Here is a 14,036-nt window from a genome sequence, read left to right on the forward strand (position 1 = left end):
TGAAGTATTTGTGATAACTCTTAATGAGTCTTTTGCACCCCTGTGGATAAATGTTGGCCCACTCTGCTTTGCAGAATTTTTGGAATTCAGCCACATTTGAGGGTTAACGTTTTGTACGTTTGGAGTTTTTCCCCCTTCACAAAAAACACCTTCATTGAATCACTGCGTTTTGTGTTTACTTATGTTTTCTTCGTGTAATATTTAAATTTGTCTGATGATCTGAAATGTTTACATGTTCCAAAATTCATGAAGGGGACAAACACTTTTTCTCATCAATGTAAGTACACAGCAATCCTGACGAACAAACCTGGCCACAAGACCAAAGACTGGGATAGAGGTTCACCTTCCAGCTGGACAACCACCCTAAACATACAGCTAGAGGTGTGGTTCAGATCAACAAATGTTTGCAGGTTAAAATGGCCTAGTCCAAACCTAGATCCAATTGAGAACTGTTTACGGATGCTCCTCTCTTAGTTTTACTGACCTTGAACAATTTTGCGAAAAAGAATTAGCAAAAGATTTTGTACCTAGATTTGTAAAGCTGGTAGAAACATACCCCGAAGCAGATGCTATTTAAATTGATATTGATATAAATAGATATTTATTGGTAAAAAAATTGGAAACTATCCCTGTCCTTCCACTTTGTATCAATTTATCACATAAAATCCTAATGAAACAAACGTAATCCAAACGACTGTTAGGATTTAATGCAGTGGAGGCTCAGTATAAATTCATGCCACACTTTTCATATTTTTATTTATAAAGATAAAATTAACCATTTACATGAGATGGAGTTTAAAAAATGTATTAATATGCACGGCTATACAAATAAATTAGAAATTTATTTGTATTACCAATAATATTGTTAATAACGGATCCAAGAATTGTGAAGAGCTTTCTATGCAGTTTTGCTTCTGGATAGTGAAACATAAAACCAACAAAAACTGGATGTAAAAGGTAGAAATGAACCTAAGCAGTCTGAATCTGGATACCCGATCAACAACTGATGTTAAACATTTGGCAGGAACGTCAGGAGAAAATAGGAATACCTTCAGTGAATTTTCCAGCGCTTTGTATCCGATGCAGGAGCACCCACAGACGATGCTGCAGACGGCCAGTTTCCTGTAAAACTCTGTTTTTGGGTGATTGTCACAGTTCTGATTCCAATCTTCAGCTGACCCAGGTATTGGATTCAGCTGCAGCATGACTTCCCTTGTCCCATTCTCCACATTGTACAACGACATACCTGCAAAACAAGACAAGTTTAGGTATTTTGACTTGCACCAGGGGTGATGAAGAACATATCATTTAACGTATCATTAGCGTATCTAATTTCTATTGGATGCACTAAAAACCACCTAAAAATCTTTGTAAACTGTTTTGATGCATTTTTGTATCCAGTTCACTTGGATCAATGTGCTTGAGTTGCAAATAAATGTGTTCTGCAAGCCAAAGCATGTTCCTCAAAATGATCATGGGAGCTTTTGAGGTTGAGGGAGTTGGGGGTTGACACAAGATAGAAAACAAGCTGACAAACTTGAATGATAGCACCTTCTTACTGTCCAACACAGCCTGTTGGGCTGGTATGTCGTCATGGCAAAAGTGAAAACATGAATTCCAAGTTAGTATCTAATCTGTGCTTTGATCAGAGAACACAGGAACGCAACAGTGTTCTTGATCTTTTTGTTTGTTTGTTTTAAGAAAATGTATCCATAGTTCTGCTCTGAAATTGTATAATATTAAACAGTCGTGAATCATTTGTCATGAGACATAGTAATGTTGTGGCTTCTGTAAAAGTACTAGTAGTCTTTTACTACAGTGAACACAAGCCTATTCTCCAATGAGACTATTGTTTTTATTCAGCACTGATTTTCCATTTAAAGCTTCAATTAAATCACAAACCTGGTCAGATTTAAAGGGTTGTATCTTCAATGCACTCCTTAAGCCAAGTTAGTCCAATGTAAACAGATCAATAAAGAAAGATTGCTGATTTCCTCCTACAGGTGACCACTGCTGCTTCAAGTGTCCTCCTTCTAATGGGGAAAAATCTCAGCAACGTTTCCTCTCACAGACAACTGAACGTGATCAGTGTTGTGAAACCAGACGTCTCCTTGGAGGGTGACTCGTCTCTCTGAGAACCGGTGCCGTATGAGCAGTGGAATGACAGGAAGGGGAGCCTGGACTGAAACTCAGCAAGACACGTCAACACCTTCTTCACAGCCCAGACTTTTGCTTGCCTCTCGTCCACCCACACGTACACTTGTCACAATTTCCCCCTCTGACAATGTTGCATTACCACCCCTGGGTCTTCCCTTACTTCCTGTAAATCATGTCAGTTGCTGTGAAGGTACAGCCCTTTTTCTCCTTGTTCCACATTCCAGAGGCAATGGGAGAGGTGTGTCAGTACTTGTAACACCTTAAGATGAAACAGTGTACCTGGCCGACCGCGGTAAGGTTTCAAATGAAATATTTCCCATCTTTCTCACCAACCTTTTTCACTTTACAAAGTGCAGTGGCAACGTTTTCCTGATTTCGTGTCATTTATCTGCTCTCTAACCTAGAGATAAGATACTTTCACACCCCGTTGACTCAGTTATGACAAAGAGTCCGACTTTTGATAGACCGCTGTTCTATCAGGTAAACATTAGCATGGGAGGGACACTTATTAATCAGTTGCAGCCGGATGGACCAGATTCTACTGTCAGGTGGAGTCAGCTCTGCTTTGAAGAAAACCGCAAGCTTGTGCTCTTCAAAACAATAAAAGTTCTTTCGAAGATGTTTGATTGTTCCTACCAACAAAACTTGTATTGCCTTTCATTTTGTCACGTTACAACCACAAACTTCAATGTATTTTGATGGGATTTTATGGGATAGACCATCACAAACAAACACGTAGTTGTGACGTGGAGGGAAAATGTCACATGGTTTACTAAAAATAGAAATTTAAAAAGATAGTGTGCATTTGTATGCAACCCCTTTACTCTGCTTCTCCTACATAAAATCCAATAACCAGCTAAATGGTTATACTGGGTTACATTGCATGAAACAGTACTCCACAAATGCAATACTGCACTCACTGATATTGCTACGATGAATATGAATCAGATGATATGAAAGACCTAAGCCAAGTAGTGCATAACTGCAAAGTGGAAAGGAAATGTTACTTTTACAAATAAAGTTCTGAAAAGGGTTATGTGCATTCGTGTTTAGCCCTAAAGACTCAGGATTTTGTAGAACCAGTAAATGTTTTGTAGAAGGAGTTACAACTGCAGTGTTTTGTGGTACACCTCTAATAGCTTTGCACTCCTTGAGTCTGAAACTTTGCCCAGTCTTTTCTCTAAAAGGCTCCTGTGTGTCAACGTCAATTTTCAAGTCTGGCCACAGAATCTCAATTGGGCCATCCTAAGGCATGCATACCTTTGACCTAAACCATTCCATTGTAGTTCTGGCTGCCCGCTTTGGATCATTGTCCTGCTGGAAGGTAAACCTCCAATGCCATCTTAAGTCTTTTGCAGCTCTAACAAAATTTCTACCAGTATTGCCTTGTATTTACCTCCATCCATTTTCTCATCAACTCTGAACAGGTTTGGTGCCCCTGCTAAAGTAGAGCATCCCCACAGCATGACGTCGCCACCACTGTGTTTCACCGTGATGGTGGTGTGTTTAGACTGATGTGTAGTATTAGCTTCCTGATACATTTTGCATGTGGACCAAAAAGTTAATTTTTGGTCTCATCTGACCACAGCACCTTCTTCCTCACATGTTTTCTCTATCCCCTGTGTGGCCTCTGTCTCTATCTTTAAGCTGGGCTTCTTGATCCTTTCAAAAACTATTTTCTTTTTGCCACTATTGGCTGTTCAATAGAGCTGTAGATCTGTGCAGCTTCTCCAGAGTTCCCATGGGCCTCTTGGCTGCTTCTCTGATTAATGCTTACCTTGCCTGGCCTGCCAGTTTAGGCAGGCGGCCATGTCATGGTAGGTTTACAGTTGTGCCATACTCTTAATTAATTTTCAGATGATTGTTTGAACAGAGCTCTGTGACACTTGAAACTTCGGTACAACTCTCTCCCTGACCTGTCTGCCATGGTCCTTGACCTTCATGATTCTGCTTGTTTACTAATGTTCTTTAACAAACCTCTAAGGTCTTCACTGCACATCAGCGTTGACATTTACATTTGCTTACATATAAGTCGACATCTTAAGGCAGCTGGCTCCACTGGATTCTATTTCCAGAGAAAAAGGGGCTGAATGGAAATAAATATGAAAACATTCAGGGGTGTGAACATTTTTGCAGAGCACTGTGTGTATGAACACGTTGAGGGAAATGTTAAAATCTAAGAACTGGTAAAAGATAAAAGAATGTGTTTTAAAAAAATAGCACATTTATTACACTGACAGTAGACTGTTTCAGCATAACTCGCTCTTGTTTAGATACCAAAAAAGGGGCTCAAACCTCTGCCTAACATGGTAACCATGACGATAAAAGTTGTATAATACTGGAGTCGTTGCTTTTATAAATATAGTATGTTATGGGACGTTTTTCTGTTTCCAGAAAAGGTCCTGCTTCCTCCTTCTACATTCATTCTGAAAAAGGTCTTAAATTACCATAGGTCCTTTTAAAATAACAGTATTTATTAGTTAGTTAAGTAAATATTAGCTAATAAATAAAGATGTTTATTGGTTAACATTTTAAGAGATTCAGGGGATAGATCATGATGAGTGAGCAGCAATTTGGTTTCATGATATAAAGAGGAACAACAGATGTTCTATTTTGCTTTGAGAGTGTTGATGGAGAAGGTCAGTGGGAACTACGCTGTGTGATTGTGGGTATAGACAAAGAAGATTATAAACTTTCAAAAGTGGAACTGTAGTACTGTACAAGGTAGTCATGTGAGGGTTGTGCAGTGAGACAGTGGTAAGGCGTGTGGTAGGTGTGATATACGTTCATGGTAGGAGTGAAAATACATCAATCCTGAGCTCCATCTTTTCTGCAGGGAGGGCGGATGGACAGGTTCACAGATAAGATATTCCAATTGTTTGTGATGTTTCCAGATGATACTGTGATCTTTAGTGAGTAGGGAGCAGGTGAAAGAGAGCCTGGAAAGATGTAGGTATGAAGAGAGAGAAGAAGAATGAAATATGATAAAACATTTTGTTCCTCCTAAATGTGAAACAGTTAGAGGTGAAAAGTTACCCAAATAACTTTTACTGGTGTCTAAATGTCACTGAAAGATGGTTGGCTGATTTTCAGAGTTAATGAAAGTCGCTATTCCCAGCTAAATGTGGTAATAAGGATTTTTCAAATTAGCATGGACTTTTGAAATGATGGACAACCATGAATTTTCTCATATTTAGCAATGGGTATGAATAATTTTGGACATATTCTTTTACATAAAATGTAAGGCAAAGGCAGAAATTGTAATTTTATTTTTTTTGCTGAAATCTATTGTACATTGTAGTATCATATTTCTAAACACATCTATATCTATTAAAGTAAGAAGAAACATGTTGATCAAGTTAAAAGATTACTGTAGATCTAAATCTGCCAGGAGCATAAATAATGTTAGGCTTAACTGTACCACATAATATACTATGTTGTAATATGTACACATTTTATGTATCACACTATTTTATATCTCTCACTGGTTTTGGAACTCACACATGGATTTTTATTTATTATATTGACATTTTTTATGTTATTTGTTTAAAATCTCCCATGACCAGCTTTAACAGAGCTAGTTTTCATCTGATTATTTGAGACAAAAGAAGTAAAATCTTAGTGAGCTGCGATTCTTGGGGATTTTCCGATGCTTTCATCATCTTGGAAATTTATATTAAACAGGAAGGAGATACTGAAAACAGAAAGAGAAAGTATCATCAGCGTCCCGCTTTTTCATTTAGCTTTCTACATGTTGTGCCTTGATATCTTTCAAGTACTTAAACATTCGAATACAGTTTTCTTGAAGAGGAAAAGGTTCACAAAATTGGCTGCTGTTTTGTCAAGTGCTGCATTGTGTTTACATATGTCTGTGCATGCATTGGGTGGAGTGCATTCATTGTCACATAGTAACAATCTTTCTTTGATCAGTAAAAAAATGCTAAATATACACTTCTGTCCTTCTCTGTAATGTTCCTGCGAATTGCTCCCAGGACAAACTGTCTGAAAATCTGTTATTATTATTTTATCTCCAACTTTTTTGTTCTATCAATATTACTTTAGTACTACTCAAAAAAACAAGTGTGAAGTCCCCAATAATGCAAAACATACCACACAAGAAAATCATGTCAAAAAACACAGAAAAATGGCACCGCCTTCCTTCTAAACAACCTGTTAATGTGACTAAAATGTAAACGGTGACAAGTTGATTATACAAAGATGTCCAATGATGTCTAACTGTGAGTGAAAAGCTGCTTTGGACGTCAGTTTTTAGGCGAAATTGACTGAACATTCAGCTTGAAATATCCAGAAAACAGATGTTCAGAGGTGCTCGGTAACCAGTTACATTTATTTTGTATTTTGGTCTTTAAAATGTCAGAATGTGCTCATAATTTTAGATTTTTGTTTGTCTGATTCCATAATTTTTTCACAGATTTAATCAGATGTTATGATCAGTTACTCAAGACCTGAGAAGCCTTTTGGCCAAATACATCTTTTCTCCAACTTCAGTAACTTTTTGGATGGCTACTTTTACCTGAGTAAAGATATGTTGTAGTAATGCGACTTTTACTTGAGTACAATTTTTGGCTACTCTACCCAGCTCTAAAGACGTCCCTGGTCCAGCAGTGCTGTCCTCAGAAAATCTAGTTTTAGTCTTCAAGTCAATTGCTTTCCTCAGATAAGAGTTGATATCTTTTTGGTAGTCCATGTCTTCCTAACATTCAAGCATCGATAGATCTTTCTTTAGGCTGCATTTAATTTGGCTCAGAAGTTGGAATGACGTAATGTCCGACTAAACTGTGTTGCCGACTGCAGGAAAGAACAAACAAACAGTTGGATTTGCTTAATGTGGATTTGCTTAACAAAGTTTTCCTTTATATTTTATTCATTTAAACTCAAAAGGAACATTATAACATACAGACGTTATGCAATGCTATGTGTGTGACTTAATTGATTTAATAGGATAAAGAAATCAGAATTACATCTAAAACCTTAATATCTGCAACATTCATGAAGTTTTATATACAGACATATTTTCAGACATGGGTTTTTCTTAGACCAAAATAGAACATCTGGTTTTAAGTGCCGTTTATTTGATTTTTCCCAAATGTAGTTCTGGAATTGAAGAAACAAACATGCAAACAACCATGAACAAAACCAGCAAAAATGGAATAAATGCTATGGTAAGTAAATAAAATAATAATCATTAGATAGATATAATAAAATGCCATAGAAAATGCATCACTGAGGAAATGGAATCATAAATGAGGAAACACCAGAGACAATAAATAAAAACATTAAAACTCTTAAATTCTAAAAACACCTAAAATGTTTACCCTCCAGACAGATAGAGATAAAACATACAGTAATATTTTATTCATTATGAAATTAAAACAGGGCTACAAACAACATAAAAGATAAATAATATTAAAATCATATTTAAAGCGCCATAGGACAAAGCAATGATAAACTTACTTGGAATTTTGTCAACAGAAAAATAAAACTGAATAAAAGACTCATCAAACAAAGCATGACTGGCTAATTTAAGGTCATGTCACAGCATCTGGACTTTGACAAGGCCACTTCAACACCTTATCTCTTTTTGGAGTTGTTTTTGGGTCCTTCAGCTGTATTGATTTATAAGATCTTTTTACCCTACTTCGTGTTGTCAGACTGGTTCTGTTTAAGTGATTTTTTAATTGTACAACTCTGGCAATAAATACTACTGGATGTGTGTGTGGGGAAGGGGCGATAGTTTGAATAGATTGAAGCAAATATTTCTGGGGAAGTGCAAACTGTTTTTTTTTTTTTTTTTGTCTCAAGAACCTCTTTGCCAACTTTTCAGCTCAGAAGATAATTACAACTAAATGAAAGAAGAAAAAAACATGAAGTGAAAAATACAGAAATGCATTATTTCTTTTTATTTTGTGCATTTGTTTTCTTTTAAAAAGCTTATTTAGTTCAAGATTCATTTAGTTTTACTTTCACAATCAATTTTAAAAAATAAAGGATAAATCCATCATTGTAAGGGGTAAAATTAGAGCAGGAACATATGAAACAAAACTTGAAATAAAACCTGATTTCACAAAACGTATTTTCCTTTTCCTGCAGGAAACAGCCAAGTTTGCTTTTTCAAGCCCCGCCTTCCTGCTCCGACCCACCAATGAGAAAAGACGGCGGATGTAAACACGGAAATAGCATAAAAGATCTCAAAGCAGGAGAGGATGACACGTCGACAATGAACCAAAAATACTCTGTGTCCTCCCGAAATCACATTAAATGTTATATATTCCAGTCATTAACAGATTGTAGTATCTACTCCCAACTGGTCTCTCCTATAAACCTGCCATGGATAAAAACGCAGGTTTGGTTTTAGCCACAGAAAGATACGGCCGTGGTCAGGCTTGGAAGTATTTAGTAAATGATGGAGTGTTGGAGAGGAGGAGGGATGGGAGTGAAGCTGGATCAGGAGGCGACTACATTGTTGGACTCTTTAAAGTAAACATCTAATATATATGTATTGTGTTGTTACGTTTAGTTTACTTTAACTGAAATCCTGATGACTTCCGGTTGATTTCAGAGCGTCTTTCTGCCTCAAGGCTACCCAGAAAGTGTCAGTAGTGATTACCTTCAGTACCAGTTCTGGGATACTCTTCAGGTAAAGTAAATATTTCCAACCACATAGATTATCCAGAGCTATCAGACTGAAGCTTTCTGTAATTCCAGGCTTTCTCCAGTTCCCTGTCTGGGACTCTGGCCACTCAGGCTTCCCTTAAAGGCGTTGGAGTTGGAAACCAGGAGGCGACTGTAGCTGCAGCCACAGTTACCTGGTTATTAAGAGGTGCAACTTTAACATAGATTACTAAGAAGTCATATTAATTATTCATTATTCATGTTATCTTTCTGTCTTATTAAACCATTTATCTGCAGATGGAACTGGCATGTTGGGAAGAATCCTCTTTGCCTGGAGAAAAGGGTAGGTTAAGATTTGTGCTTTTGCAGCTCAACAAATGTTTTTGGAGCTTTAACTTAATTTCTTCCCTACATTCCAGGAGTAAACTGGACTCTGAGGCTAAAAAGTGGAGGTATAGACCCAACTTAAAGCACCTAAGCTCCCATTTGATAACAGATTTCATTGTAGTGATGGTTTCGTGTTGTAATTCCTTTCCAGGCTTTTTGCTGATGTTCTTAACGACATTGCAATGTTCATGGAAATCTTGGCTCCTCACTTTCCGGCCGGCTTCACTTTGATAGTTTGCACTGCAGGAATATTCAAGGTAAAAAAAAAAAAAAGTATTAATTTCAAGCCAGTGAAGCATCAATTTAATTTGCTGTTCTGTGATGTGCGGGTATCCAAGTGAGTAAAGCTTCAGGTTAGATTTGCTCAGCCTGTGCCACACTTTAAAATGTATTATTATTATTCTTTATTCTCCAGAAAGATATTACTGATTATTTTGGCTTAAAAATATATACTATGCGTTATGCGTATGTAGCTTGTCCTCTTCAGGTTGGAGGGGAGTTCCTGCCTCATGTGGAGGAGTTTAAGTATCTCGGGGTCTTGTTCACGAGTGAGGGAAAAATGGAGCGGGAGATCGACAGACGGATCAGTGCAGCTGCCGCAGTAATGGGGGCTCTGTGCCGGTCCGTTGTGGTGAAGAGAGCTGAGCTGAAAAGCGAAGCTCTCAATTTACCGGTCGGTCTACATTCCTACCCTCACCTATGGCCATGAACTTTGGGTCATGACTGAAAGAACGAGATCACGGATACAAGCGGCTGAAATGTGCTTCCTCCATAAGGTGGGCGGGCACTCCCTTAGAGATAGGGTGAGGAGCTCGGCCATTCGGGAGGGGCTCGGAGTAGAGCCGCTGCTCCTCCACATCGAGAGGAGCCAGTTGAGGTGGCTCGGGCATCTATACCGGATGCCTCCTGGACGCCTTCCTCGGGAGGTGTTCCAGGCACGTCCCACCGGGAGGAGGCCCAGGGGACGGCCCAGGACACGCTGGAGGGACTATGTCTCTCGGCTGGCCTGGGAACGCCTTGGGCTCCCCCCGGAGGAGCTGGAGGAGGTGACGTCTGGGAGTCTCTGCTGAGTCTGCTGCCCCTGCGACCCGGTCCCGGATAAAGCGAAAGACGACGAGTACAAATACAAATATATACTATGAGCCTAGGAATAGGCTTCATATTGGAAGTTTGTACTACTAAAGCTATTTTGTTATATCTGTTTGAGGCTGGGAGACATTGGGAGCTGGCTAATGAGGCTTTTTCCACAAAATAGTTCATCAGAGAACCCTCAGTGGTCCTTCATCATTTCCAGTTCATGTATGTTGTGTAATTCATAATATCTGGTTTTGAGTTTAGCTCGGGTTTTAAAGGGAAATAAATAAATTAGTTTACCACATTAGCTTGCTGCTTTAACTCAGACCAGTAACTCTACTTCGGATGCATCAGGATGCCTGAGCCCAGCAGGTATTTAAAAATCCCCACCGAATCAGTTATGGATACGTTTATGTTTCTTGACCAATAAAATTAAAAAGGGACTTCCTTCTGGAGCACAACATGGAAATAAATGTACAGTTCATGCATTGTGATTGGGTACTTTGTAAGACATTAGGCAGGGAAAACTGGGAATCTTCTAAATCCTGGAATCTTTGCCATGAATGGGACACAAGAAATAACTTGTTCTCATCAAAGTAAAATGAAAAGCTGGTACTGATAAACATGCAGAACTTACAGATAGAGAAAGTGTAATCTATTAGTCATAAACAGAACTTTCTTCCTGAATTGAGTTTGCTTGTTCTTGTCTTCTCAAGTCTATTGTTGGCGTCGCCGGAGGAGCGACTAGAGCTGCACTTACTGTTCATCAGGCTCGCAGGGATAACATGGCGGATATCTCTGCCAAAGATGGCAGTCAGGTAACCTCTGCTTTGGAAAAATCTGAATCATGATCAGATATGATGAAAATAAACATACAACAAACCAGTTTTTTTTTACTTAGGGGAAGGTGATAAATGCAGGTGAAGGTAGGAGACCTCATTGCTGGAAGGGCTTTTGATTCTTTTTCATAAAGATAGATAAAATTGTCTACACTTGTATAGGGCTTTATCAAGTCCGAGGACTCCAAAGTACTTTACACTACAATCAGTCATCCACCCCGTGACAGCGGTAGGCTACGTTGTAGACACAGCTGCCCTGGGGCAGACTGACAGATAGGACTATGAGTGACACTCCTCCCAGTCATTGTGTAAAGAGTGGTCCTGTTGACTACATTTGTTCTGATATGATGAATTCACAAATGTGATTTCAAAATTAAAAACTGCAGTGCGTCTGGAAAGTATTCACAGCGCTGTACTTTTCCACATTTAGTTATGTTTCAGCCTTATTCTAAATGGTATCAAATTACTCTGTTTCCTCAAAACTCTACACACAATACCCCATTATGATAATGTGAAAGATGTTGAGATTTTTACAAATTTATTCCAAATGGAAAACTAAGAAATTGATTTTACCTAAGTATTCACAGCCTTTGCCATGAGGCTCAAAATTAAGCTGAGGTGCCTAACTAAACGTGGAAAAAGTGCAGTGCTGTGAATACTTTCTGGATGCACAGTAATAATAAAAGTTAATGAACATAACATATTAAATTCAATCACTTTGCAAATACTTTCTTCACAGTGCCTTGTGAAAGTATTTATAAAATCACATTTTATCATGTTGTAAGCACAAACCTCAAAGTGTTTTATTGGGACTTTATTGTACTACTTAACACGAAGTAGCGCATAATTGTGAAGTGGAAGAAAAATGATTAATGGTTTCAACATTCTGCCCTAGTCTCAAGTCTTCTCCAGGATAGATAGATAGATAGATAGATAGATAGATAGATAGATAGATAGATAGATAGATAGATAGATAGATAGATAGATAGATAGATAGATAGATAGATAGATAGATAGATAGATAGATAGATAGATAGATAGATAGATAGATAGATAGATAGATAGATAGATAGATAGATAGATAGATAGATAGATAGATAGATAGATAGATAGATAGATAGATAGATAGATAGATAGATAGATAGATAGATAGAGTAACATTATAAATAAGTCTGTTTGTTTTTCTCGTGTTTTCTCCAGGAGACTTTAGTGAATCTTGCTGGACTGCTGGTTAGCCTTTTACTCATTCCTCTTGTCACTGATAATCCAGTGTAAGTGCTGCTGTTACTGCCAACATTTGCACGTTATGTGTCTTTTTAAAGGTTAAATAACTACCTTTTTTTTGCCTTTTAGCCTGACTCTTACCCTGTTCTTCCTCTTTACCATCCTTCACCTCTTCGCCAACTACAAGGCTGTGCGTTCGGTCATTATGGAAACCTTCAACGAGGCGCGGCTTTCCATCGTGTGGCAGCAATACCTGAAGGACGGACGACTCCTGAGTCCACTTGAGGCAAATCAGAGAGAACCCGTATTCCTACGTGTGTTTAAAAATAAAAAAAGTTTTTATTTTTGCTTTTGGAGCTGATTCTTGTAGTGTGAAAAATATTTCACGTGTTTTTCAGAGTTTGGAAACACCTCACAAATTAAACTTGGAGTTCGGTTACAGGATGTTGCACAGAGGTGACTACAGATATCAACCTTGACCACACACATTAAAAACTCAGACTAGTTTTTAGTCACTTTGTGTGTTTTGCAGCCCAGAGGAGCTGAATTTGGCTTTAAAAGAAAACAACATGCCCTTCCTGTTGGGAGTCAGAAATGGTATTTTACCTTCTTCCTCAGAATGGATCCTTGTTTAACTAAATTTCCAGTAATTTATTATCCTGTTTTGTTCCTTGCAGATTGTATTTGTGTTTGTTTGGGGACAGAAGCATCAGTCCATGATGAAATCAGAGCAGTGTGTCAGGCAGTGTGTATCAGCAACATGCTGGGTTGTCCAACGGCCACAGTACCAACATCTCAGAAACCAACGCAGCAACGTGAGTTAGCTTTTACTGTGTTGCATTTGCATTAGAATGTGTTTAAATACTTCACATTGCATTTCTTTCTGTAATTTAAGGTTTGTGGGAAATGGTGCATGAGAGTCACAAGCTGTTGGATGCACATTTCTCTCCATTTCTCAAAGGTGAGCTTGCACAGAAAAGTTTGAACTTGTGGTTTATTATGAGCATGATTTGTTAATAGATCTATAATATTTAGGTGTTAAAGCGGCAGGATGGGACACAAAAAGGACTTTGCTGGACTGGGATGAGTGGAGAGTGGAGTGGAAAACAAAAAACAGCTGAGCTGCTTTTGTAGCTTATTTTTTTGTTAATTAAACAGCTGTATTTCTACATGTTTTATCATTCTTTCCAAATGAAAATATAACAGCTTTGAGTCATTAGTGTGGGAGAAGGTAAATATTTTTGTATAATGGTAATTTGTTATTAAAAACTAAAAATTGAACAATTGATTTGTGATTTATTTTATGGCTTCACACACATATGTACAATTCCCGGCAACCAGCTAATCATGTGCATGAGTACCATATTTATGTAGGGTTTTTAATTAATTTTCTTAACCTTTCTGAACAGCTGTGATTTTTAAAAAAAACAACAAAAAAACTGGATGCGCAAGTTTGAATTCACGGTGGGTTTTCTCTAATCCACAAAGTCTCAAATATTTACACACATTCAGCTGAATTTTTAACTAGAATGTTCTTGGAGGTCTTTGAACTTGAAAAGACAGAGGCAGCTAACTTCTTTATTGTAAGAATGATTGAAATTATTCAGATGTGTCACAACTTTAGCAAAGTCTGAAAAAAGATCCAAACTGATGAAAGCAGTTGTTCATGATGTTCTGGAATGACCTGAAGAACCATCATGGCTCAAACCTACCATGTACTGG

At 38.0% G+C, this 14,036-nt stretch overlaps 1 protein-coding gene across 1 annotated transcript; it reads left to right on the forward strand.

Moving 5' to 3' along the window:
* Positions 1-8,333: 8,333 nt before the first annotated feature.
* LOC124864438 (RUS family member 1-like) lies at positions 8,334-13,595 on the forward strand. The gene is made up of 14 exons (XM_047359215.1): positions 8,334-8,655; positions 8,738-8,815; positions 8,884-8,998; positions 9,088-9,133; positions 9,210-9,242; positions 9,329-9,434; positions 10,968-11,069; positions 12,291-12,361; positions 12,444-12,628; positions 12,713-12,770; positions 12,847-12,911; positions 12,992-13,129; positions 13,210-13,275; positions 13,350-13,595. Exons 1-14 carry the CDS (start codon positions 8,506-8,508, stop codon positions 13,433-13,435), a joined length of 1,299 nt encoding a protein of 432 aa, XP_047215171.1. The 5' UTR covers positions 8,334-8,505; the 3' UTR covers positions 13,436-13,595.
* The last annotated feature ends 441 nt before the right edge of the window (positions 13,596-14,036 follow it).

The sequence above is a fragment of the Girardinichthys multiradiatus genome, chromosome Y, assembly GCF_021462225.1.
Source record: "Girardinichthys multiradiatus isolate DD_20200921_A chromosome Y, DD_fGirMul_XY1, whole genome shotgun sequence".
NCBI lineage: Eukaryota > Metazoa > Chordata > Actinopteri > Cyprinodontiformes > Goodeidae > Girardinichthys > Girardinichthys multiradiatus.

Bases quoted from the DNA above. Each gene is read 5' to 3' on its own strand.
- LOC124864438 (XM_047359215.1), top strand. From the start codon at position 8,506: ATGGATAAAAACGCAGGTTTGGTTTTAGCCACAGAAAGATACGGCCGT. The intron at 12,771-12,846 runs GTGACTACAGAT...TGTGTTTTGCAG, and splicing joins TTACAGGATGTTGCACAGAG to CCCAGAGGAGCTGAATTTGG. The intron at 13,276-13,349 runs GTGAGCTTGCAC...TATAATATTTAG, and splicing joins TTTCTCTCCATTTCTCAAAG to GTGTTAAAGCGGCAGGATGG.